Source organism: Rhinopithecus roxellana, chromosome 11 (genome assembly GCF_007565055.1).
Source record: "Rhinopithecus roxellana isolate Shanxi Qingling chromosome 11, ASM756505v1, whole genome shotgun sequence".
Taxonomy (NCBI): Eukaryota; Metazoa; Chordata; class Mammalia; order Primates; family Cercopithecidae; genus Rhinopithecus; species Rhinopithecus roxellana.
The window spans coordinates 95,283,448-95,311,213 of NC_044559.1; the positions used below are offsets into that span (position 1 = coordinate 95,283,448).

General features: G+C 40.8%; 1 protein-coding gene across 1 annotated transcript in view; it reads left to right on the forward strand.

The window, feature by feature from the left end:
- The first annotated feature begins 1,638 nt into the window (after nucleotides 1–1,638).
- MTPAP (mitochondrial poly(A) polymerase) overlaps nucleotides 1,639–27,766 on the forward strand; it is a 37,857-nt gene continuing 11,729 nt past the window's right edge. Inside the window, exons 1-5 of the mRNA XM_010357042.1 lie at nucleotides 1,639–1,850; nucleotides 10,012–10,184; nucleotides 11,211–11,435; nucleotides 14,999–15,223; nucleotides 25,576–25,787. Of these exons, the coding sequence (XP_010355344.1) occupies nucleotides 1,682–1,850; nucleotides 10,012–10,184; nucleotides 11,211–11,435; nucleotides 14,999–15,223; nucleotides 25,576–25,787 (1,004 nt within the window). The 5' untranslated portion in view covers nucleotides 1,639–1,681. The remainder of the gene's footprint in view (nucleotides 1,851–10,011; nucleotides 10,185–11,210; nucleotides 11,436–14,998; nucleotides 15,224–25,575; nucleotides 25,788–27,766) is intronic.

The window sequence follows — 27,766 nt, forward strand, 5'->3', positions numbered from 1 at the left end:
CCTAACTTCGAGATTCTTCAGCATCCATGTGGGAGTGGCAGGACTCTGTGTGGCCTGAGGGTGGCCTTGAGTGTGTGTCCGAGTGGAAGGCCCAGGATCTAGGGACCAACCTGGGGTCAAATGGCACAGCCAACTTTTTTTTTTTTTAAGACAGAGTCTTGCTCGGTTGCCAGGCTCGCGGGCAGTGGCACAATCTTGGCTCACTGCAACCTCTGCCTCCTGGGTTCAAGTGATTCTCCTGCCTCAGCCTCCCAAGTAGCTGGGATTACAGGTGCCCACCACCACACCTGGCTAATGTTTGTATTTTTAGTAGAGACAGGGTTTCACTATGTTGGCCAGGCTGGTCTCAAATTCCTGACCTTAGGTGATCCTCCCGCCTTGGCCTCCCAAAGTTCTGAGATTACAGGTGTGAGCCATCACACCCAGCCAGCACAGCCAACTTCTAATGAGGCCACCTTAGTTACTTACTGTCTCTGAGCCTCTGTGTTCTCATCCATGAAATGGGTTTAATCACCCGGAGTTGTTGAGATGATTAAAAAAGAAAATAGCTGCAAGGCAATATAGCACTATGCTAACACAGAGCTGGCTAGTTAGTTGCAGTGCTGGTTTGTCCTCTCTCACTTGAGAGGCCCCTCGCTTTCCTTTCGCCTCCAGCAGCAGTGTGTACCCCCGGGGGGCTGCCTTCAGTTGCAGGTTTCTCTGCACTGTTTGGTATGTCCTTTTCCCAGGCACCGGAGCAAGGGCCACGGGTTACGACACAGGTACTGAGGAAGAGCCTTGAATCGAGGGCAGAGCTCTGACTTTAAGCTTTGACTCCCCATGTGTGACCTATAGCCAGTCCTTGTCTGATCTGTGCCTCACTTTCTCATGTTCAAAATGAGAAGACTGAACCAGTCCTCTCCAGTGCCTTTCCTATGCCTTTAAGATGAGGTATGTACTTCTCACTTGGAGGAGGGGCTGGCAAAACCACTTGAATTTTAATTTGAATGGAGGCATATTGGCAGAGGTTGTAAAATGTCCTCACATGGTTCAAGGAAAAAGATGATGCCCTGCCTGCTCCTGGTGCCCTTTCAGAGGTTAAAAGCCTTTCCGTTATTTTAACTTTTTTTGTTTGTTTGTTTGTTTTCTGGAGACAGGGTCACGCTCTGTTGCACAGGCTTAAGTGCAATGGCGCGATCTCGGCTCGGTGCAATCTTCGCCTCCCGGGTTCAAGTGATTCTCGTGCCTCAGCCTCCCAAGTAGCTGGGATTACAGACGTGTCATCACGCCCAGCTAATTTTTTTTTTTGTATTTTTTAGTAGACACAAGGTTTCGCCATGTTAGCCAGGCTGGTCTCGAACTCCTGATGTCAGCTGATTCAACCGCCTCAGCCTCCCAAAACGCTGGGATTACAGGCAAGAGCCACTGCGCCCGGACTCTGGCTCTATTTTCATGACGCTATTTACAAGAGTAGATGGCGCGCTCCTTCTGTGGAGCTTTTCATTTGGTAAACTGTATGACTGTGGAAATAAACCATGTCTGAAAGCTCAGGCATCTTCTTTTCGGCCTCAATTTCCTTTCTTCCTCTAAAACCGAACTTCTTTCGCGTAGTTTGACCCTCGAGGCTTCCCATTTCTTTTGCCCCCTCCCCCCCCCCCCGGGCGCATGCGCGAAAACGCGCTGACCTTTCAGCTTCGCGCTCATGCTTTTAATCATGGCGGTTCCTGGCGTGGGGCTCTTGACCCGTTTGCACCTGTGTGCCCAGAGAAGAACTCGAGTCCAGCGGCATATCGTCAGACTTTTGAGTTGCCCAGGAACTGTGGCCGAAGACCTCAGGAGAGACGAGCAGCCTTCAGGGAGCGTGGAAACAGGTGATGGCGCCGTGGCCTTGGTTTGCTCTGTAGCTCCGTCCCACAGCGGGCGAGGAAGGGGGAAGAGTCCGGGATCACGGGGGAACACGTGGCCTGTGGAAACGGCCGTAGACCCTTTGGCAAGAGAGTGGGGCTGTGTCCTGTCCTCCTCTCCTCTGATCTCTCTAGGGGAACCCAGGGTCGCCGCTGTTGCTGAGGCAGAAGTGAGATGTGTGATATTTTTTCGGGGCGACTCCTGTGTACAGTAATGGAATTGTTTAGACTTCCATGAAATTCAGATCAGGAACCCAGTTTGCTAGCACTTTACAGTTTGACGAAATAGTGTTCCCAATGATAGTAATGCTACACATCTGAGCCAATCGTTGCATCATTTACGTATATTTCTGATTTTGATACATTAAGTTGTTGCTGGAGGCCGAGTTATAGTGTAGCCTGATGAATCAAGAGGATTCTTGGTTCCTAGACATGGGGTTCTGCCTAATAAAGTACTGCCGTTTACTTTATTCTTTTTGGCCATTTTGAACCCAATCAATCTGGTAACAGATGTGAATTCACTACAACAGGCTGTTGTCCCGCGTTCTCTCTACATTTATATGCTTCTTTGTGTATTGAGAAGCCAGTGTTATTGAACCTCTCTTGTGACTCAAGAGCTTGTGTATTCTATTTACAGTTCTTAAAACAATCTTGCAAGAAATGTATCACTGTGTCCATTTTATAGATGTAGAAAATGGCTGAAAGAGGTAAATAGCTTAGGCAAGGTCACTAGCTCAGTTAATTTAGACGTTTAGTTAAATTATTAAACAAAATGTATTGATTTCTATGATTCCTTGGAGCTATTTTTTTCCCTAAAATAAACTGGTGTCTTTATCGGACTGTATAAAAGACTTACGTTGACAGGCAGTGAGAAATCTTTATAAAATATTTAATTGAAATATTGATTGGATTGTATTTAGTGGAAGCTACTTCTGTTGAAAATTTCTAAGTAACGCTGAAAATCTGAGTATGGATTCTGCCAAAAAAGCTATTGTAATTTAACATTTGTATGGGAATTTATATTTGAGAGTGTGTTCATATGCACTTTGATACATAAAACAACCCTGTAGCGTAGGTGTGTAAGAAAATACTGTCATTCCATTTTATAGATGAGAGAACAGGGTAGTCCAACGGTAGCTTAAGTAGTTCAAGCTAAACTCAGCTCTTCGGTGGCAAAAGTAAAAAAAACCTACTCTTTTTTTTTCTTTTCCGGGACGAAGTCTTCCTCTGTCAGCCCAGGCTGGAGTGCAATGACAAGATCTGGGCTCACCGCAACCTCGGCCTCCCGGGTTCAAGTGATTCTCCTGCCTCAGCCTCCCGAGTAGCTGGGATTACAGGCACGTGGCACCACGCCTGGCTAATTTTTGTGTTTTTAGTAGAGATAGGGTTTCATCATGCCGGCCAGCCTGATCTTGAACTCCAGTACTCAGGTGATCTGCCTGCCTTGACCTCCCAAAGTGCTGGGGTTACAGGCGTGAGCCACCACACCCAGCCAGTAAAACCCACTTCTAATTGCAAGGCTGTACTCTTCATTTACTGTAGCTTTGCTGTTTTTTTTTCTTTTTTAAGAAAATTTTCATTTTGTATCATTAGAATAATATGACTAAATATTCAGGGATTCTTGCAGGAAATAACAAATAACAAAATGCTCATTTGGATGTCTTTACCATTTTAAAAAAGGACAGGTAACTACACCTTATACTCACCTAGAAGCATGCAATTTTATAATTGGAAGGAACCTGGGAAATATCCAATTCAGTTTTTCATTCAGTGTGCAGATTCATTACCAAAACATTCCTAGTAACAGTTTATAGCAATAAGGAACATTGTTTCATAAATCAGTCAATTCCATTTTTGGTTAGGCTCTAATGGTTGAAGAATATTTATAGTGAGCTAAAATCTGTTAATTTCGCATTTCCACATTGTTCAGTTTTGACATAGGTTTCTTGTGAATAGTGGAAAGAGCTGTAGTAGAAAGAGAAAAAGAGTATGTAGTATATTATTCAGGATTCTTTCTGATACAGGTAACATAAAATAACTCAAAATAGCTTAAGTAGAAAAGGGAGACTATACCAATCTGTGTAACCAAACTCCAGAAAAAGACATATAGTATACTTTAAGGTCAATTGGATTGACGTGGTCAGTGTGAGATATTTTCATTTTCCTTAGCTGTTTTTTGGTGGCCTTACAATCTTGGGCTCTTATACATGGGATGTTAATGGTGGGGGTGATGGTCACCAGCAGCTCCACGTTCACATGCTTGCGACTTCCAATTGATCACATGCCCACCCTTTGGATGAAGAGGAGGTATCCAAAATAGTCTGATAATCCCTATCTCATGGGGCGGGGGGTAAGTATGACAGTTCCACAACAACTACATAGAGTGGTTTTTTACTCGCAGGGGTGTGCTGTTACCAGAACTGTTACCTGAACAGGTTTAGCTGTTGTTTGGATGCCAGCAGCCAAACAAACAACAGCTAAACTGCCGGAGGCTACCCATCTTATTAGGTATTTGACTTTGGGCAGTTTTTTCACCTGCAGTGATACCTACCCTGTCTATCTTAAAAGGTTATTGTGAGTTTCAGAAGAGTGACAGTGCTTGGAAAACTATTAAGAGAAGGTGCTATATATTATGTTTAAAGCCAGTGCTCAGCTCTCAGATTCTTATTAGTTTTTTTTCCCCAGACTGTAAATCCTCTTTTATTTGTAGAAATTGTGTATTAGAGTTTCTAGACTTTTTGTTATTCCTCTCTGGTTGCTGTCTGGCTTGTTAATATCTTTCATATCCATTACGTCCAGAGCAGAACGTATACTCCATATGTGGCCTGATTAGTAAGTAGCAAAGAGGTGCTATTACCCCTTAAATTTGGATTTTTAAAAACATTTGTCTTAATAAGGCCTGAAGTTCTTTATATGAATTCATTCTCTTTCTATCCTCAATCCAGAAGTTAAGACATTCCTTTGATGCATCAAACTTTCAGGCCTCTTTTATAAAACTATGCTAGGTTAGTTTTTCCCCCATTATATACATGCATCTTTATTTTGTTTTTAATTCTAAATACAGGGTGGTATTCTGTCTTTTTTTTTTTTCTTTCTTTTGAGAAGGAGTCTGTCAGTAGCCCAGGCTGGAGTGCGGTGGTGCTATCTCGGCTCAGTGCAACCTCTGCCTCCAAGCGATAATCCCGCTGGGATTACAGGCGCGGTTACCACACTTGGCTTTTTTGTATTTTTAGTAGAGATGGGATTTCACCATGTTGGCCAGGCTGGTCTCGAACTTCTGACCTCAAGCGATCCACCCTCCCTGGCCTCCCAAAGTGCTGGGATTATAGGCATGAGCCACTGCGCCTGGCCTATTCAGTCCTTTCTTAATGTTAGTTTGTGCTTACCATATTGTATTATCAAGACCATTGCACATTCAATCTGTCATAAAATATTAGCACTTATTATTTCTTCCTTTTAATTTGTTATAGATTTGATAAACCTGTGGTGAGGCAATAAATTACCTCAACTTTCTGTTCCTGCCTTCACAACTTTGTCATCGTGTCTACATCATTCTTAACCTACTGTTGTTTAAGGCTTTAGATTCTGCCTTTTTCATCTTCTCAAGCACAATGCTCCATTTTTTTAATGAAACTTTTCTATCTCATTCTCAAATGTAATCCCTGGTCTTTGCCGGCAGTCCACCTGCAGGGATATATTTGCATAAATGTGCAGAGAGACATTGCATACAGATGACATTGCAGTGTTGTTTATAATAGTGAAAAAGTGATAAACCACCTAAATATTTATCAATAGAGATTTGGCTAAACTATGATAAATACATATTTAAGAGTATGTAATTTTTTTTTTTTTTTTTTTTTTTTTTTTTTTGAGACGGAGTCTCGCTCTGCCGCCCAGGCTGGAGTGCAGTGGCCAGATCTCAGCTCACTGCAAGCTCCGCCTCCCAGGTTTATGCCATTCTCCTGCCTCAGCCTCCGGAGTAGCTGGGACTACAGGCACCCACCACCTCGCCCGGCTAGTTTTTTGTATTTTTTTAGTAGAGACGGGATTTCACCATGTTAGCCAGGATGGTCTCGATCTCCTGACCTCGTGATCCACCCGCCTCGGCCTCGCAAAGTGCTGGGATTACAGGCTTGAGCCACCGCGCCCGGCAAGAGTATGTAATTTTTTAAAAAAATAAAGTAAATATGTATCTTCTGATATGGGAAAATGTCCCCAGTATATTAAATATCTTACAGCATGTTCCACAGAATATATGGTAAGATTTCAGTTGTGTAAAAGATGTGTATCTATGGATACGAGTGTATATGTTTACATATGCCTTGAAAATGTCTGAAAAGGTAAGTACCACAATTTAATGGTTGGCTGTTAGGGTAAGAGGACTGGGAGAGGATTTATGCTTCTACTTTAGAAAATTCTACACTGTTTGGGTCGGGCGCCATGGCTCACACTTGTAATCCCAGCTCTTTGGGAGGCCGAGGCAGGAGGATCACCTGAGGTCAGGAGTTCAAGATCAGCCGGGCCAACATGGTGAAACCCCTTCTCTACTAAAAATACAAAAATTAGCCTGGTGCAGTGGCATGTGCCTGTAATCCCAGCTACTCAGGAGGCTGAGGCAGGAGAATTGCTTGAACCCCAGAGGCAGAGATTGCGGTGAGCTGAGATCACACCACTGCACTCCAGCCTGGGCAACAGAGTGAGACTCTGTCTGAAAAATAAAAAATAAAAAGAAAAAAGAAAATTCTACACTGTTTGACTTTACTTTTGCAATAAGCAGTTGGACATCAGTTTAGACTCAGTAAAAAATCAGAGACAAGAGTGTGTAGGTGTCAGTCACAACTGAAAAAGTAGTAAGGTGGTCTAGGCAGAGCCTATAGCATAAGAGAAGGAAATAAGGACCACTTGGAGGAAGGACAGTTGGTAGGCTGAGGTCTGATTGAAAAGAATAGCCTCTGTCCTCAATAGGGAAGAAAGTATTCTTCCGTATTGTTAAATAAATATAACACTATGAATTACATTCTTTCATAGTTGTTAAAGTAAGTTAATACAGAGGTGGAAGAGATTCTGCCATGGAGAGTCAGAAGTCTTCACAGACCTGAGCAAGATTTGAAGGATAAATGGGAGTTTGCCAGACAGAAAATGAGAAGGTGGGCTTTCCAACTACAAGGAAGAAGACATAGATAGTTCACAGCATGTGATAGTATTGTGTGTGTATAGTACCATATGTGAAAAATGCAACAGAAAGAAATGGTATAAGTGACATGAAAGAGGGGAGATGGGACATGGTGCAAGCACTTTATAGCCATGCTATGGAGTTTAGATGTGATCTTAAAGGCATTTAATCCTTTAATGGGTAATCCATTAAAGGATTTAAGCAGAGAAGCCAAAGAAAAGACTTAAAAAAAAAAGACCATTTTTTAAAGAACATTTTGGCAGTTATGTGGAGGATAGCTTGAGAAAAACAAAACTGGAGTGAATGAGACTAGTTTGGGAGTCAGATTATTGTGATACAGGCCTAAAATAAGAGATTGATGTTAAAGAATTGTCATTGGGAACGGAGGCGAAGGCACATAGTTAAAAGCTGTATTTTCAGGCTTGGTGTGGTGGTGTCATGCCTGTAATTTCAGCACTTTGGGAGTCCAAGGAGGGAGGATTGCTTGAGGTCAAGAGTTCAAGACCAGCCTGACCAACGTGGGGAAACCCCGTCTCTATTAAACATACAAAAATTAGCCGGGCGTGGTGGCGCATACCTGTAATCCCAGCTACTGGGGAGGTTGAGGCACGAGAATCACTTGAACCTGGGAGGCAGAGATTGCAGTTAGCCGGGAGTGTGCCACTGCACTTCAGCCTGAGTGACAGAGGGAGACCTTGTCTCTTTAAAAAAAAAAAAAGATAATAAGATAGTGGGCTTGGAGTATTTCCTTGATCCATCAGTTTCATAGCCTTTTTGAAGAAAATGAGGCTAAAAGTTGCTGCTGATTTCTATCCATCATTTACATTTTCTGTTCTATTTAATTTCTTTGGAATTTTAAGGGTTTTGTTGTTGTTGTTGTTGTTGTTGTTGTTTTAAGACAGAGTCTCCCTCTGTCACCCAGTCTGGAGTGCAATGGTGCAATCCTGGCTCACTGCAACCACCCGGGTTCAAGTGATTCTCCTGTCGCAGCCTCCCAAGTACCTGGGACTACAGGCACACGCCACCACGCCTGGCTAGTTTGGCCAGGCTGGTCTCAACTCACGACCTCAGGTGATCCTCCTACCTCGGCCTCCCAAAGTGCTGGGATTACAGGCGTGAGCCACTGCGTCTGGCCTTGTTAAGGGTATTGATATCAGACTTGGTGGTTTATGATCTCTAGAGTCTACCATTCCAGACTTTTTAAAGAAACACCTGGCCGGGCGCGGTGGCTCAAGCCTGTAATCCCAGCACTTGGGGAGGCCGAGACGGGCGGATCTCGAGGTCAGGAGATCAAGACCATCCTGGCTAATACGGTGAAACCCCGTCTCTACTAAAAAATACAAAAAAACTAGCCGGGCGAGGTGGCGGGCGCCTGTAGTCCTAGCTACTAGGGAGGCTGAGGCCGGAGAATGGCGTAAACCCAGGAGGCGGAGCTTACAGTGAGCTGAGATCTGGCCACTGCACTCCAGCCTGGGCTACAGAGCGAGACTCCGTCTCAAAAAAAAAAAAAAAAAAAAGAAAAGAAACATCTAAAACTACTTAACTGGAAGTTAAAATCTTGGGGGAATTTAGTTGTTAACATTCAGGTTTGCGCTTTAATACTCTCTTAGAACTTGAATAATTTTTTTCTCTCTACGCTTAGTTCATTTGTTGGCTTTCCCATCGTGGCTAGTGGGTTATTAATATTTAATTCTTGACTGTCACAATTCTTGTCTTGATTCCCTGTGATTGTAAAACTCCTGGCCTCTTTCTTTCGTTAGTGAAATTATCAGTGAACTCTTCATGGGCAGCAGCGAGGTTTTAAATTCTTTGATTTCCCTGATACAGAGCACATGATAGTTGGTTAACTCATTGTTAATTGTTTGAGCCAGATCAAGACCCTTGAGAAAGAAAAATGCCTTAATAGCTTACTTCAAAACACCAAATTTCCCAACTCATTGTCTTGTTACAATCAGCCTTGTAATAATTTCTTTTAGTCTTTGGAATGTTACAATTTGCACAATTTTGTATGTGCTTATTTGTGTAAGTATTAAATAAGTGATTTTGCTTTCCCGGTTTTGTTTTTAAAGTTTTGTGGAACTCCGTTTTCAGCACTTTGCATCAAGCGTAGTAAATCAAAACAGAGAAAGTGGGCAGTTTTAATAGTAGTCATGGGAGAGTAGCCAAACGAACACTGAAGGTGCAGTAATTCCACCTTATCTGTGTTTCCATTGTCCACAGTTTCAGTTCCTCACAGTCAACCGTGGTCCACAAATAGGTGAGCACAATACAATATGATATTTTGAGAGAGAGAGACCACATTCATATAACTTTTATTGCAGTATATTGTTAGAATTGTTCTATTTCATTATTAGTTGTTGTTAATCTCTCTCTCTCTCTCTTTTTTGAGACAGAGTCTTGCTCTGTTGCCCAGGCTGGAGTGCAGTGGTACAATCTGAGCTCACTGCAATGTCAGCCGCCTGGTTTCAAGTGATTCTCCCGTCTCAGCCTCCCAAGTAGCTGGGACTACAGGCGTGCGCCACCATGCCCGGCTAATTTTTGTGTCTTTAGTACAGATGAGGTTTCACCATGTTGGCCAGGCTGATCTTGAACTCCTGACCTCAGGTGATCCACCCACCTCAGCCTCCCAAAGTTCTGGTATTATAGGCATGAGCCACCAAGCCTGGCCCATTGTTATTAATCGCTTACTGTGCCTAATTTATGTATAGGATAAAACATTGTATATATAGGGCTTGGTAATATCCAAGGTTTTAGGTATTTACGGGCATCTTGGGACATAACCCCTGTGGGTAATGGGGGGACTACTGTAGTATAGTTTAACCCTTATAAAGGAAGAGAAAAAGAATAGGTGAAGTTGGTTTTAGTCATATATAAAGTCTTTAAAACACCTTATCAAAATATTTTTAAAATTTTATGTGTGTGCGTGTGGTGGAAATGTTTTTGTCTCATTCATAGGCTTTGAAGACAAGATTCCTAGAAAGAGATTCTCTGAGATGCAAAATGAAAGACGAGAACAGGCACAGCGGACTGTTTTAATACATTGTCCAGAGAAAATCAGTGAAAACAAGTTTCTTAAATATTTATCCCAACATGGACCTATTAATAATCATTTCTTCTATGAAAGCTTTGTAAGTATTTGAAAAACAATATAACTTAACATTTATGCTTTTCAAGGGTGGAGGTCTCCATTAGTTGTTTTTTGGTGTTGCCTTTTGCAGTATGGTAGTTAGGTTCTCTTTGATACACTGCACCTTCCTTATCTGGATTTCTTTAATGAGTTTTGTTTTCCATATGAGACTACAAATTCTTATAGCAGTATTTTAGGATTTATAAGTCATTTATGACTGATTTCATTATTTGAATGCTTAATTTTAAGAGACGGAGTCCAACTCTGTTGCCTATGCTGGAGTGTGGTGGCTATTGGCAGGTAGAATCATAGTGCACTACAGCCTTGAATCCTAGGCTCAGGTGATCCTCCTGCCTCTGGAGTAGCTGGGACTATAGTCCTGCACCTCCACGCCCAGCTTGAATACTTTAGAGAGTCCCTTTAACTTGCGGATGAAGGCCAGTGGGAGGGGATCTTTGTTTTGCCTTTGGGTTTTTCTGCTTCATTCTTTTCAGTCTATTCAGCTTCTCTTAACTAACATCGTTTTAAGGTTCCTTTTCTTTTCTTTCTTTCTTTTTTATTTTTGAGATAGAGTCACTCTGTTGTCCAGGCTGGAGTGCAGTGGCATGATCTCGGGTCATTGCAACCTCTGTCTCCTGGGTTCAAGTGATTCTTCTGCCTCAGCCTCCCAAGTAACTGGACTTATAGACACCCGCCACCACTTCTAGCTAATTTTTGTATTTTTAGTAGAGTCGGGGTTTCACCATGTTGGCCAGGCTGGTCTCGAACTCCTGACCTCAGGTGATCTGCCCACCTCCACCTCCCAAAGTGCTGGAATTACAGGTGTGAGCCACTGTGCCCGGCCCAGTGTTCCTTTTCTTAATCTACTTAAAGTGAATAAAACTAATGCTGTGTTAGAATCATATCATTTGTAAATTTTAATAACTTGATATTTTGTAGCATTATAATTATTTTAAAATATGAGCTAAAATGGCATGTTAGATATATTGTGAAATGTGTTCTGTTTTTTCTTATGTTTTTGATATAGGGTCTCTATGCTGTTGTAGAATTTTGCCGAAAGGAAAGTGTAGGTTCACTGCAAAATGGGACTCAAACTCCAAACATGGCCATGGAGACTGCAATTCCATTCAGATCACGTTTCCTCAGTCTGAAGTTGAAAAACCAGACTTCTAAACAGTCATGCATACAGTCGAGTAATCAGTTGCCACCTTCAAACAGGAAGCTCTTTGAATTACTTTGTTATGCAGAAAGTGTAAGTTTTTAGATATACTTCAACTTTGAGAAATATGCATCTTTTTAATGAACAATAAAGATTCGTATAAAATATTCAAGCTACATAATTGTTTAATGGGTATAGATCTTCAGTTTTACAAGGTGAAAAGAGTTACGGAGATGAATCGTGGTGGTGGATGCATAATGAGATGAAAGAGTTTTTCTATTTCTAGCTTTCTAAGAATGTCATCATGCTCAACACATTGAGTAGATGTTGAATTTTGACATTTGAGATTATCTTGATGACTGCCGTATAATCTTGTGATTATATATGGTTTTTCTCCTGATGTCTTTTCTTTCCCCTCCTAATGTCTTAATGTAGTGAATTGTAGATTCACTGTAGATTTCCTCATGTCAAGTCATTCTTGCATTCACAGAATAAACCCTACTTAGTCAAGGTGTATTTTTAAAAATGCATTATTACATTTGTTGTGCTAATATTTGTATTACAATTTTAGTATCTCTATAAATAAATGGGATTGTATTTAAAAAATTCAAACTGCAGGATATGTTGAATGAAAAGTGATAGTAATCCTTATCTGCTCCTTCCCCGCCGTGCTCCATTTGTGCTCACAGGTAACCACGTTCTTCTGAAGTTTTGGGCCTTTTGAACAATTTAGGTTTTCTTTCTGTTTCCAGCATAATGACATAAAATTGTACATGGTTTTCTGTCAATTTTAAAATGTCTTCTTTCTGATTCTCTCTCTCTCTCTCTCTCTCTTTTATTTTGAGATGGAGTCTCCCTCTGTTGCCCAGGCTAGAGTGCAGTGGCATGATCTTGGCTCACTGCAACCTCCTCCCTGGTTCAAGCAGTTCTCATGCTTCAGCCACCCGAGTAGCTGGGACTATAGGCACGCACCACCATGCCCAGCTAACTTTTGTATTTTTAGCAGTGACGGGGTTTCACCACTTTGTCCATGCTGGTCTCGAACTCCTGACCTCAGGTGATCTGCCCACTTCGGCCTCCCAAAGTGCTGGAATTACAGGCGTGAGCCAGCATGCCAGGCCCAAGATTCTGTCTCTTTTCTCTGTTCAAATATTGTTTGTATTTGTCTTGGTGGGTTTTTTTTGTTTTTTGTTTTTGTTTTTTTAGACAGACTCTTGTTCTGTCGCCCAGGCTGGAGTGCAGTGGCATGATCTCAGCTCACTTAAAGCTCTGCCTCCCAGGTTCACGCCATTCTTCTGCCTCAGCTTCCCAAGTAGCTGGGTCTACAGGTGCTCGCCACCATGCCTGGCTAATTTTTTGTATTTTTAGTAGAGATGGGATTGCACTGTGTTAGCCAGGATGGTCTCGATCTCCCGACCTCGTGATCTACCCGCCTCGGCCTCCCAAAGTGCTGGGATTACAGGCGTGAGCCACCGCGCCCACCTGTCTTGGTGTTTCTTACTCAGACTTGCCAGACCTTGCTAGTCTTTCCAAAGAATCAACTCATGGCTTTATTTATCAAAATACTATTTTCAAGGTTTACTTTTCTAATAAGAAAATTTTTGCTTCTAGTCTATTTCCTTTTCTTTTATTATTATTATTATTATTATTGAGACAGAGTTTCACTCTTGTTGCCCAGGCTGGAGTGCAGTGGCATGATCTTGGCTCACTGCAACCTCCACCTCCCAGGTTCAAGCGATTCTCCTGCCTCAGCCTCCCAAGTAGCAGGGATTACAAGCATGTGCCACCACAACTGGCTCATTTTTTGTGTTTTTAGTAGATTCAGGGTTTCACTATGTTGGCCAGGCTGGTCTCGAACTTCTGATCGCATGTGATCTGCCTGTCTTGGCCTCCCAAAGTGCTGAGATGATAGGCATGAGCCACCAAGCCTGGTCTCTTTTATTATTTTTGAATTGAATGCTTAGTTCAGTTATTTTATTTTGTTTTGTTTTGTTTTATTTTATTTTATTGTGTTTTATTTTATTTTATTTGATACGGAGTCTTGCCCTCTTGCCCAGGCTGGAGTGCAGTGGCGCAATCTCAGCTCACTATAGCCTCAGACTCCTGGACTCAAGTGTCCCTCCCACCTCAGCTTCCTGAGTAGCTGGGACTACAGATGCATTCCACCACGCCCAGCTAGTTTTTGAATTTTTTTTGGTAGAGTCAGGGTTTCATCATGTTGCCCAGGTTGGTCTCAAACTCCTGAGCTCAAGCAATCCTCTCACCTTGGCCTCCCAGTGGATTATAGGTGTGAGCTACTGTGCCCAGCCAGTTCATATTTTCAATGTTGGTTTCAAGTAAGAGCATTTGAAGCTTTTTTTTTACTTCAGATACTCCAGTACACAGTTTCAGTATGTGATCATTTTAATGCCAGTCTTCTAGTGGATAGACAGGATTGTTATTCTGAGAAACTGAGAGGTCTTGGGCCTTCATTACTTGAATATTTCTAGTTTTTCTTGCCCTTTAACATTGATCTTTCATCCCCTTGGGTTTAAAATGTCTAACATGTGGTTTTAACCTCTTCTGGAGTACTTTACTGCTTTCATTTTCTTTTTTTTGTTTGTTTGTTTTTTTTTTTTTTTGAGACAGAGTCTTGCTCTGTCACCCAGGCTGGAGTGCAGTGGCCGGATCTCAGCTCACTGCAAGCTCCTCCTCTCGGGTTCATGCCATTCTCCTGCCTCAGCCTCCCGAGTAGCTGGGACTACAGGCGCCCGCCACCTCGCCTGGCTAGTTTTTTTTTGTATTTTTTTTTTTTTTTTTTTTTTTTTAGTAGAGACGGGGTTTCACAGTGTTAGCCAGGATGGTCTCGATCTCCTGACCTCGTGATCCACCCGTCTCGGCCTCCCAAAGTGCTGGGATTACAGGCTTGAGCCACCGCGCCCGGCCTGCTTTCATTTTCTTAAAACAATACTTTATACTCATTGCTTACAAAGTTTTAATTCTAGCCAACTTTTATTTTGCTAGTGGCATTCCTCAGAGCTTTTTAAAAATTTTAAAATATTATATAATTTATTTCTTTAATGAAATAGAGACGAGGTCCTGCTGTGTTGCTCAGGCTAGTCTCAAACTCTTGGCCTCATGTGATCCGCCTCAGCCTCCCAAAGTATTGGGATTACAGGCATGAACCACTGCGCCTGGCATCCTCAGTGGTTTTTTGAGTATTTTTTTTAATCCACTTTTAAGACTGAGCAAGAAAATGTTGCATATTTCTATCTTTTTGAGACAGAGTCTTGCTGTCGTTGCCCAGGCTGGAGTGCAGTGGTGCGTTCTTGGCCCACCACAACCTTTGCCTCCTGGGTTCAAGCGATTCTCCTGCCTCAGCCTCCTGAGTAGCTGGGATTACAGGCATGTGCCACCACACCCGGCTTATTTTATATTTTTAGTAGAGATTGGGTTTCTCCATGTTGGTCAGGCTGGTCGCGAACTTCCGGCCTCAGGTGATCCACCCGCTTCAGCCTCCCAGAGTGCTGGGATTACAGGTGTGAGCCACCGTGCCAGGCTTTGCATATTTCTAGGTTAGGTCTCCAAAGCCACCAAATCTTTCAAAGTAAAATGGTAACTCTTTTAGATGACCTGTACTTTTTCTCTATTTTGTTGGTTTTGTTTCGGCTAGCTAGATAGACGATCAGCTGAACACTCTCTTGAAGGAGTTCCAGCTAACAGAGGAGAACACTAAGCTCCGATATCTCACCTGTTCTCTTATTGAAGACATAGCCGCCGCATATTTTCCGGACTGCGTAGTCAGACCCTTTGGCTCCTCAGTCAACACTTTCGGGAAGTTAGGATGTGATTTGGACATGTTTTTGGATCTAGATGAAACCCGAAACCTCAGCACTCACAAGGTAAGGGTATTTCTCTTGACCACTATAATCATTTAAAGTTAAGAAAGTAGAAAAAGAAAAATCTTTGAACTTAATAAAATAAAACTGTTGATTTCTAAACTTATTAAACATTGTGGTTAAAGAATAAGGTATATTTGTTATTGATTCTTTGGAATTGTAAAGTCTTTCTTTGTGTTGTTCTATGTGATAATTTTTGTGAATATTCTGTACACATGCAATCAGAGAGTTCATTTCAAGGGTTCGGAAATTTTTCAGTTAGCTCAAAGTTGCCTATTTTGTTATTCAAAGTATGTATCTTAGCTACTTTTTTCTTTTTAACCTTGTGATCTAGTTACTGAGATGTTTTCCCATCTCATGATTCTTGGTTTTGTTTATTTCTTTTTAAAAATCTTTTGATTTTTGTTTTATCCAAAGGCTATATTAGCTACATATAGGTACATGATTATTATATTTTCTTATTGGATTGTTTTATTATATCCCTCACACCTGCTTTTTTCATCACTATGCTTTTGTCTTAAGTTCTATTTTATTTGTTAATGTGGCCGCTTGATATTTGTCTCACATGTCTTGTGTTTCTTTATTTTCAACCTTTATATATGTTATTTTAGTTTGGGTGTATCTCTTATAAATAGCAGTATGCTTTTGCTCCAGGCTATCAGTCTTTGAGTTCAATATGTTTATTGTTACTACTGATCATTCTTTTTTTTTTTTTTTTTTTTTTTTTTTTTTTTTTTTTTTTTTTTTTTTTGAGACGGAGTCTTGCTCTGTCACCCGGGTTGGAGTGCTGTGGCCGGATCTCAGCTCACTGCAAGCTCCGCCTCCCGGGTTCACGCCATTCTCCTGCCTCAGCCTCCCGCTACTGATCATTCTTAGGCTGATTTCTCCTGTTTTATTTTTTATTTCCTATTTTCTGTGCTTTTGCTTTTCACTTTCTTTTTTTTTTTTTTTTTTTTTTCTGAGGCAGAGTCTCGCTCTGTTGCCCAGGCTGGAGTGCAGTGGTGCAATGTGGGTTCACTGCAACCTCCGCCTCCCGGGTTCAAGTGATTGTCCTGCCTCAGCCTCCTGAGTAGCTGGGATTACAGGTGCCTGCTACCACGCCCAGCTGATTTTTGTAGTTTTTTAGTAGAGATGGGGTTTTACGTCCTTGGTCAGGCTGGTTTCGAACTCCTGACCTCAGGTGATCTACCCCCCTCGGCCTCCTAAAGTGCTGGGATTGCAGGCATGAACCACCATGCCCAGCAGCTTTTCACTTTCTTTCTTCCTTTTATTAGATTACTCCTACTTTATTCCTGCACTTCCTTCTTACCCCTTTTTTTTCTCTTGCAAGTTTGGATATTATTTCTTCCATTTATGTTCTCTTTAGCGTGCATGTCTAACAGGGTAAAAGTAACCAGTATCTCTTCCATCCTCCCAAACAATGTAAAGGATGCCTTAATTTAATTACACTGTTGAAAAAGCTATTTATTTTTATTTTATTTTGTTTTCATTATTATACTTTAAGTTCTAGGGTACAACATCTGCACAAGGTGCAGGTTTGTTACATATGTATACATGTGCCATGTTGGTGTGCTGTACCCATTAACTCGTCATTTACATTAGATACATCTCCCAATGCTATCCCTCCCACCTCCCTCCACTGCACAACAGGCCCCGGTGTGTGATGTTTCCCTTCCTGTGTCCAAGTGTTCTCATTGTTCAATTCCCACCTGTGAGTGAGAACATGTGGTGTTTGGTTTTCTGTCCTTGCAATAGTTTGCTTAGAATGATGGTTTCCAGCTTCATCCATGTCCTTACAAAGGACATGAACTCATCCTATTTTTATTTTTATTTTTTTGTTGGAGACAGTCTCTTGCTCTGTCACCCAGGCTGGAGTACAGTGACGTGATCTCAGCGCACTGCAACTTCCGCCTCCCGGGTTCAAAAAATTCTCCTGTCTCAGCCTCCCAAGTAGCTGGGACAGCAGGCAGATCCCACCATGCCCGGCTAATTTTTGTGTTTTAGTAGAGACAGGGATTCACCGTATTGGTCAGGCTGGTCTTGAACTCCTGACCTCAGGTGATCCACCCACCTCAGCCTCCCAAAGTGCTGGGTTTATAGGTGTGACTCACCACACCCAGCCAAGGCTATGTGTTTTTATACAATGTTTACTTTCTATGGCTCTATCTTTCCTTACGTCTTTCAAACTAGTAATGAACATCAGTCTTTATGTGGATGTCCAGTTGATACTTCAGGCAATGTTTTGAAACAGCTTGTGTTCATCTTCCTACAAATGTGCTAAGTTCTTAAAACAGTTCTGTATGTTTCACATGTTAATTAGTGGCATTTTAGCTTTGCCAACCATCTTTTAATTCTGCTTCTAAGTTGTTATCTTTTGTATTCATAGTTTCACAATCCCTCATAAACTCTCACTTAGATTATTATAACTACATTCTGTTTCTACTTATTCCTTTTGTCATGCCTTGGTATTTTAACCTTCAGTCTTTGTTGGAGTTACCTTCACTCACAGTTTGAATTTTCCCACAAACTTAGAATGCTTCTTTTCTTTAGCATAGTATTGAAATCCTCTGTCTCTTAATTAATTTTAGTCATCATTTCTCATTATATATTGTTACATAGCCAATTTTCCAACCACATTGTTTTTGTTTTTCTTTTTTTTGAGACAGAGCTTTGCTGTGTCACCTAGGCTGGAGTGCAGTGGCATGATCGTGGCCCACTGCAATCTCTACCTCCTGGGTTTAAGCAATTCTCCTGCCTCAGCCTCATGTAGCTGGGACTTCAGGCGCCTGCCACCGCTCTCAGCTAATTTTTGTATTTTTAATAGAGATGGGGTTTCGCCATGTTGGCCAGGCTGGTCTGGAACTCCTGACTTAAGGTGATCCACACACATTGGCCTCCCAAAGTGCTGGGATTACAGGCTTGAGCCACCATGCCTGGCGCCAACCACATTGTTTAATTACCATTTCCAGTAATAGAAGACGCTTGTAAATATCATAATGATCAAACAGTTGTTCTGTGCCTTCACTCAGGAGTGCACCTTCCCTCCATTCCCCAACTGTCACTCTTAACACAGCTTTCAAGGTCTGGTTCTAATTCTACCTTCTTGAAACCACCCTTGATTTTTTTCTCCACTCTAGCCAAAAGTAATCACTCCTTTTTTGTAGTATCTTGCTGGTATTTCTATCTGTCTTCAAATTTCTTCTGTCATGTTTAGTGAGTAGCTGATGTGTATGTCTCCCACTATATCATAAACTTGGGCAGATAGGAATCATGTCTGTTCATATACTTATTCCACAGTACTGTGTACTTAATTTACTCACCATATGCTTATTGAATTGAAACTAGCCAGCAGTAGGAAAGAGATAAAAATTAAATGGGTCAGTTTTTATTATTATTATTATTATTATTATTATTATTACTACTATACTATTTTGAGATGAGGTCTCACTCTTTCGCCCAGGCTTGGGTACAATGGCCTGATCTCAGCTCACTGCAACCTCTGTCTCCTGGGCTCAAGCAATTCTCCTGCCTCACCCTTCTGAGTAATTGGAACTACAGGCTTACACCGCTGCTCCCAGCTAATTTTTTTTTAGAGATAGTGTTTCACCATGTTGCCCAGGGTGGTCTCGAACTCCTGAGTTCAGGTGGTCCACCCACCTTGGCTTCCCCAAGTGTTGGGATCACAGGGATTATAGGCATGAGCCACCGCACCCGGCCTGGATCAGTTTTATTAAGACTAGCATGTACTTGAAAATGTATTAAGTTCCTGGCAGGGACACTTAAATTACTTTAGGCTGTCTTAAATAAAGGACTATAACTGAATAATTAAGGAGCATAATAGTGTGTTGTAATGGTTTAAAAAGCCTGGGTTCTGGCACCAAGCTGCAGAATTTTAATTCTATTTACTAGTAATATGATCCTGGGTAAGTTATTTACTTTCTCTCTGCCTCAATTGTCCTAACTATAAAATTGGAATGGTGTTATAGCACATATCTCATATAGTGTTTGAGAGGATTTATTGAGTTAGTATGTGTGAAGCATTTTGAACAGTGCTTATGGCACATAGTAAGTGTTCAAATGTTGACCACCATCAGCAGCAATTTAATTTTACTGTTATGTAAGTGGGAAGCAAAATTTTTTCTTTGGTGGAAATGGGGAGGAGTTAGAAACTTTCTTCTTCTTTTTTTAAATTTATTTTTAATTTTTTTTTTTGTTGACATGGGGTTTCACCACGGTACCCAGGATAGTTTCGAATACCTGGGCTAATGATCCTCCTGCCTCAGCCTCCCAAAGTGCTGAGATTATAGGTGTGAGCCACTGCACCTGGCCTAGAAACTTTTAGTTGAGTCTTACTCTTAGATTTCTGAGGTATAGAGGTATTTAGAAAAAGATGTTTTAAAGACAGTGCTCCAGTCTTACTAAACAATTTGGCATTTTGGGTTGGGCACAGTGGCTCAAGCCTGTAATCCTAGCACTTTGGGAGGCCAAGGTGGGTGGATCACCTGAGGTCAGGAGTTCGAGACCAGCCTGGCCAATGTGGTGAAACCCTGTCTCTACTAAAAATACAAAAACTGGGCGTGGTGGCGGGCGCCTGTAATCCCAGATACTCAGGAGGCTGAGGCAGGAGAATTGCTTGAACCCAGGGTGGACAGAGGTTGTGGTGAGCCGAGATCACACCATCTCACTCCAGCCTGGGCGAAAGAGCAAGACTCTGTCACACACACACAAAAATAACCAGAATTTGGCATTTTGTATGTTGGTTTAAATTAGGAAGGTGTTGTTCTAAACATGCATGTGCTTATTTAAGGTTTTTTTGGAAATATGTTTTTGTTCAAGATTATAATAGCTTTGCTAGTAAAAATATTAAAAATAAAATACAATTAAAAAATATAAGCACCTTACATTCATCAGATTCATTAAAACTTCTTTGACTGCTTTCTGCATTCATGAGCTCTTCTCTTACCTTTTGGTTCTTTGGTATCTTTTCGCACTACACCTTGCTTTATAATTCTTTGTGTGTGTGTTTTATTCCTCAACTCAATCTGAGGGGAGTTAGGAAGAGTGTGTTAGACTTTTTTGCATGTCTTATGGCACTATGTATGATATCCTATGCACAATAGGGACTGAAATTATTTGCTAATGAATAAACGAAAGTTACTTACGGCTGGGCATGGTGGCTCACGCCTGTAATCCCAGCACTTTGGGAAAAGGCCAAGGTGGGCGGATATGAGGTCAGGAGTTCAAGGCCAACCTGGCCAACATGGTGAAACCCCGTCTCCACAAAAATACGAAAATTAGCCGGGCATGATGGCGGGCGCCTGTAATCCCAGCTGTTCGGGAGGCTGAGGGCAGGAGAATCGCTTGAATCCGGGAGGCGGAGGTTGTAGTGAGCCGAGATTGTGCCACTACACTCCAGCCTGGGCGACAGAGCAAGACTCCATCTCAAAAAAAAGAAAGGAAAAGAAAAGAAGGAAAGTTATCTGCTAACTGAAATGGTAATTTTAATGTTCATAAATTTTTTAGTGTGTAAATGTTGCTTACATGTGAAATATGTCACCTGACATATCACAAAGATTATGTTAGCACAAAATCCTAAACTAAAATCTGCCTTTGCTCTTTCCTTCAGTGTTGCTTTTTCTTACAGGGTTCTGTATCTTAGAGGACTTAGGTAATAAAAGAAAGAATCGAATGGCTAAGTCTTGAGTGCTGCTTTCTGTTATCTGAATGATTGCTGTGGACAGTGTGCCGAACTTTTGTTTTTTCTTTGTTAGATGATTTGCTAATAGATAGATAGTGCTATAGGAATAGCACATATTAATAGGAGTTGCTTATGGATCTGTCTCTGAAGAGTTTTTCTAGTTTTTATTTAATAGAGGACAGTCATTTTTTTGAGAATATCTTTCCTTTGCTCATAATAAGTATAATTTTCATCTAAATTTTCCCTAAAAGCAGTGTTTTATTTCTGTATTGAGTCCACTGTGATTCTTCCTGGCTTGCATTTTTAGTCAGATTAGGCTTGGTGATGCTTTGGTAACAACCCATGTATCTCACAGATCTCAGTGGCTTAACACATCAGCTGTTTCTCTGTGGCTGAGGTTATATGTCACAGCAGGTCAGCAGGGCACTCTGGACATTATAGTAGTTCAAGCACCCAGGCTGACCAGTGTTTCATCTCCACCTGCACACCATCACTGAACAGTGGAAAGGCAAGGTGAAGAATTGAGCATTGACTCTTGAAGTTTCTGCCTGGAAGTGATACTTAAAACCCTGCGCACATTTCACTGGCCAAAGCAAATCACATGAGTTTGATTAACCTTAGAGGGGCAAGAACATGAAATCTTCCAAATGCCAAGAAAGGTGATACAGAACATTTGGTGAGCAACTTCAATAACTACCACACTCCTGCTCATGGTTCACAGTTCACCAGTTTCCTGCACCCAGTTTCCATGATTCAGAGCTGTTTTTTCTTGTCATTTTCACTTCTGTTACCTCAAGGATTTTATTCTCTCATTTATAGTACTTAATTTAAAAAATCTCTATCACCTTTCTTCTGAGTGATTCTAATCCTTCTGTTGCTTCTGAGATTGAGTCCACCATGACTCCTCCTGATGTAGTCTAATACTGCTTTCTCACTTGACCTCCTTTTGCCTTCCTGACCCCAAATCTGTCTTTGCTTTTGTTTGATTCCTATTCCTAACATAAATTGTGTGTGTTTGTATTTTAAAATAGAATGGACAGGGAAATAGGTTATGAAGGTAAATTATAACAAGATGGCTGAGGAAGAATCTTGAAATTTCAATTTTTTAAAGGAAATTTATTTTTAGTCCTTTTAATATAAAAATAAATGACAAATCAATAGAGAAAATACTACGTTTATTTGTAGGAATTGTATACAGTGATTTATTTAATCTGTTTTTTTTCTGATTATAAAGTGATAGATATAGAAATATATAACGTAAGTATCTCTGATGGTCCCACTGCCTCCAGAGATAACCCGGTGAATAATTTAATATATTCTGGATATTTTTCCTTTGTGTATATAAATTTTTTTTTTTAAAGAAAAAACCCAGAACATAATCTTTACAGATAGTAACTTTATCTATACAAATTATAACTTCATTTTTTTTTCCCCATTAGTAGTATCTTGGCAGTTTAATCTACTATATCACCCTCAGTGGCTGCAAAATACTCCATTGAATGGATGTACCATAATTTATTTAACTAGTACTCTTTTTGTTAGATAATGAGGGTGGTATCTTTTTTTTTTCCTCTTTCAGTGAAAGTGCCAAATCCTAGGCACTGGACCACTAGGGAACTTTTCCCCTCTTTATTGCCAACTATATGTTAGTGAATATTCTTTGATTGTATATAACAGAAATAACACGAACTAGCTTAAACAAATAAAGAAGTAGAGGAGGCATCATAGAGCCCAGGGCCAGGAATATGGATGAGTCTTAAGAAAAGACTAGAAGTAAGAAGTGTAAACCATCAAGAACCCAGGAAGTGGCCGGGCCCAGTGCTTCATGCCTGTAATCATAGCACTTTGGGAGGCTGCAGCGGGAGGATCACTTGAGCTTAGGAGTTCGAGACCAGCCTGGGCAACATAGGTTGGGCGAGACCACATCTCCACTAAAAATAAAAAAATTAGCCAGGTGTGGTGGTGTGTACCTGTAGTTCCAGCTACTCTGAAGGTTGAGGCTGGAGGATTGCTTGAGTCTAGGAGGTTGAGGCTGCAGTGAGCTGTGGTTGCACCACTGTACTCCAGCCTGGGTGGCAGAGTGATACCTTCTTTTTTTTCCTTTGGATTCTCACTCTGTCACCCAGTCTGGAGTGCAGGGGCACAATCTCGGCTTACTGCAACTTTGACCTCCTGCGTTCAAGCTATTCTCCTGCTTCAGCCTCCCGAGTAACTGGGACTACAGGCATGCACCATCACACCTGGCTAATTTTTTTGTATTTTTAGTAGAGACGAGGTTTCACCATGTTGGCCAGACTGATCTGAAACTCGTGACCTCAAGTAATCCACCTGCCTCGGCCTCCCAAAGTGTTGGGACTACAGCCACCACAGGCAGCCTATGATACCCTGTTTCATAAACAACAACAAAACAACCTAGGATGTGTTCTGTTTCTGTCTACATGTTTTTGCTTCATTTATTGCTTTCTTTCTGTCCTTAACTCCTTCCTCCCCACCCCCACTGATTTCTTTTTCATGCTTGATTTCATTTCTTTTTATGGCTGCCCCAAAGCTTCTGAGTTAGATATTTTAGCCACATGGTTGCTTCTGAACTTTAATTCCAGTTCCCAGTAACCAGTTCCCAGAAGAGACCCCCAAATGAATGTGGGGTACACTCCTACAGTGCTTAGATCAGCTGTCTTTGCCCAGTCCATTCAGCCAGAATGAAGGGGGTAGATGTCCATGATAAACATTGTTGCAGCCTTCATCCTTTTAGGAGGAATGAATTCTAGAAGAGGGAATAGTAGTTGATAGGGAACCTTATTAAACTAGATAAAGCTCCCAAAAGGTGTGTACCACATGACTAGTACTGCAGTAAGTGAACATCTTTGTGAATTGGCTCATTTATGCAGGTATTCCTTTGACATAATTTCTAACCATTTTAATAGCCATTGTATACAAGTTTCAGTAGATAAGGACAAGTTCTTTAAGAAGTATGTCGGTTGTTTACACGCCCGTCAACAGTGTATACATGTTTTCCCATACCCTTTAGTTCTGGTCACCAACCTGTTTGTCTTTGCTGGGCTGAAAAATAAAAAATCTAATTGCTGTTTTAATTTCTATTTAGTTTCTAGAAAACGTGTACAACTTTTACTATGGCTTTTAGCCATTTTTATTTTTTCTGTTTTTTTTTTTTTGTTTTTTTGCCCATTTTTAGAATTTGATGGGTTCCTCCTTTCATTTGCCTAAAACTGTCATAAATTCCCAGTTTGTATGACATGTGTTATTTGTTTTGTCCTTTAGTAGTAATGTGTGCGTTGCCTTAAGTTGGTTTTAATTTTTTATGCAGTCATATTACTTCTTTTGTGTCATGCTTACAGAATCCTTCGCTACTCTAAGATTGTAAAAGCATTCACTCATTGTCTTGTAGTGCTTTACTGATGCACGTTTTACATTTTAGTCTTTGATCCATGTTTAATTTACTTCAGTTTTGTTTTTTTTGAGATGGAGTCTCACTCTGTTGCCCAAGCTGGAGTGCAGTGGTGTGATCTCGACTCACTGCAACCGCCCACCTTGCGGGTTCCAGTGATTCTCCTGCCTTAACCTCCTGAGTAGCTTGGTTTACAGGTGCGTGCCACCATGCCTGGCTAGTTTTTGTATTGTTAGTAGAGACAGGGTTTCACCATGTTGGCCAGGCTGGTCTTTAACTCCTGACCTCAAGTTAATCTTCCTGTTTCTGCCTCCCAAAGTGCTGGGATTGCACGCGTGAGCCATTGTGCTCAGTGAATTTACTTGAGTTTTAGTAATTTATTTGTTTATTTATTTTTGAAATGGAGTCTCATTCAGTTGCCCAGGCTGGAGTGCAGTGGTGTGATCTTGGCTCATTGCAACCTCCACTTCCCAGGTTCAAGTGATTCTCCTGCCTCAACCTCCCAAGTAGCTGGGATTATAGGTGTCCGCCACCACACTCAGCTAATTTTTTTTGTATTTTTAATAGGGACAGGGTTTCACCATGTTGGCCAGGCTGGTTTTGAACTCCTGACCTCAAGTGATCCACTCGTCTTGGCCTCCCAAAGTGCTAGGGTTATAGGCGTGAGCCATTGCACCCGGCGAGTTTTAGTATTAAAGGATCTGGTTTATTTTTTTTGATGGCCACTTAACTCATTTGTTGAAGAGGAATTTTCGCCTAGTAATTTGCAGCCTTAAATATTAAATTCCTATATACAAGCCTATTTATACTGCCTGGTCTCTTTTCTTCTACTGATATGCTATTCTTGTGCCTGTACTTAACTACTACTGTGGGTTTATAGCATAGATTAAAATATAATGGCCAACTAGGAAGGGGCAAGTATATGTTTACTGAATTTATAGAGTGAATGGTTCTATGCATAATATTACTTTATGATTCATATACTGTAGTTCATAAGTTAATTACAAAAACCAGTGATTGTTCAAGTTAGTGCTTCGTATTTCTCTATATTCTGGAGAAACAAAAGGCAACTGGGGATCTTTTAAGTTTGCTTTGGGCTGTGATTTCTTGAAGCGTTTTTGTTTTGTGAGTTGTTTTTTTCTTACTTTGTTTTGCTTTGCCAGCAATGATTTAGAGCATCCTTTTACAAAAGCTTATTTAAAAATTGTTTTTTACCAAAAGCTCCTATTTAGAAATGTGTTTATTTTTCAGACCTCAGGAAATTTTCTGATGGAATTTCAAGTGAAAAATGTTCCTTCAGAAAGAATTGCAACTCAGAAGATCCTGTCTGTGATAGGAGAGTGCCTTGACCACTTCGGCCCTGGTTGTGTGGGTGTGCAAAAAATATTAAATGCTCGGTGTCCACTCGTGAGGTTCTCACACCAGGCCTCTGGATTTCAGTGTGATTTGACTACGAACAATAAGTATGATCTCTTATGTTTATTATTTTAAATATGAATATTCTAATGTAATGGCTTGGTTTTTCTCATACAGAAACAGTGGCGTTGTAATCTTAAACATGCTTGAATAATAATTTTTTAAAAATTTGAACACTTGGATTGAAAAGTAAAAAATCTTTTATATTATACCTGTTGATAATTTGGTGTTCCTAAACGGTGCTAGGATATTGTGTTAAAATGTTCACGTATCTAACCTCTGAGAAGAAATGTATTTCATTATTCTTACTTGTGGAGACAGGTAGTGTGTAGTGTGAAAGATGCCTACTTTTTAGAACAAATTTCTGATGGCAAAAAAAGAAAAAAGTAAAATAAGAAAGAAAGATGCCTATGTATAGTACAAGTCTTCTAAGAATACTTAGAAAATAAAATAACAACTTGAAGTTGACCTTTGAATTGCCTCCAGATATATAGTCAACTTTGTGTACTAGACATATGTCCTCTTTACTTCGGTCCAAAAGTGGTTGGAAGAGCTTAAGACTGGATGGCTTTTGTTCATCCTATATGTATTGTATTATCCTAGTGATTTGTTTGCTTAAAAAAGTGGGATGGGAATAAGTTCTTTTGTACTGATGACTTTCCTGGACTTACAACAGGGAAAATTTCTTTATTTCATTTTTTTATTATTATTGCTATTGAGACGGAGTCTTGCTCTGTTGCCTAGGCTGGAGTGCAGTGTGGCTCGTGATCTTGGCTCACTGCAACCTCCACCTCCCGGGTTCAAGTGATTCTTGTGCGGTTTCACCCTGTTGGCCAGGCTGGTCTCGAACTCCTGACCTGAAGTGATCCGCCTGCCTTGGCCTCCTAGAGTGCTGGGATTATAGGCGTGAGCCACTGAGCCTGGCCCACAGTAGGGAAAATTTCTTAATTGAGAAGTTTATTTCTTAACTTCTCATTGCATGAGTTCATTTTCACTATGTTATTTGTTAGATAAATAATCATTACTGAAAATAGATTCAGAAAATCAAAACTAGAGCAGTTTTGGTTAAACTCGAATCTTTACCAACAAACCAATCCTAAGTACCTGTGGATTTCTCTCAAGTAAAACTCATGGAGTAAAGTCTGTGATTTCTTGCCAAACTTTAATATAAAAATATAATACTGTACTTTCTATCATTATTATATTTTCTTTATAGTATGTAAAATAGGACAAAATGGCATTTATCTTTCTAATTATGTTATTTTCTTTATATCAGATACCTTATACTTTTTGATATATATTTTTAGCTTAATTTAGCTTCATTTTCATACATAAAACACTTAATCACCATGAAGTTCTAAGTTGCTGTTTCTTCTTTTTATTTATTTATTTTTTTTTTTGAGACATAGTCTTGTTCTATCGCATAGGCTAGAGTGCAGTGCCAGGATCTTGGCTCACTGCCATGCAACCTCCGCCTCCCAGGTTCAAACAATTCTCCTGCCTCAGCCTTCCAAGCTGGGATTACAGGCACATGCGATCATGCTGGTGTATTTTTGTAGAGACAGGGTTTCATCATGTTGGCCAGGCTGGTCTTGAACTCCAGACCTCAGGTGGTCCGCCCACCTCGGCCTCCCAAGTGCCGGATTACAGGCGTGAGCCACCACGCCTGGCCTTTTTTCTTCTATTCTTTTTAAACTCAGGATGTAAATGCCATTTTAGAGACAGTTTTAACTTGATGCTGTTAAATTATTTTTTGTACCATGTGTTGGTTCTTGGAGAAATTACAAGACACGTTTTGATCAGTAGGAACTTAATATTTTTAATTTAATTTAATTCTATTTTTACTTTTTTAGAGACAGTCTCTCACTCTGTTGCCCAGGCTGAAGTGCAGTGGTGTGATCATAGCTCACTGTAGCCTCGAACTCTTGGGCTCAAACAATCCTCCTTTCTCAGCCTCCCATGTAGCTAGGATTACAGGTGCATGCCACCACGCCTATTTTTTTTAATTAAATTTTTTAAATTTTTT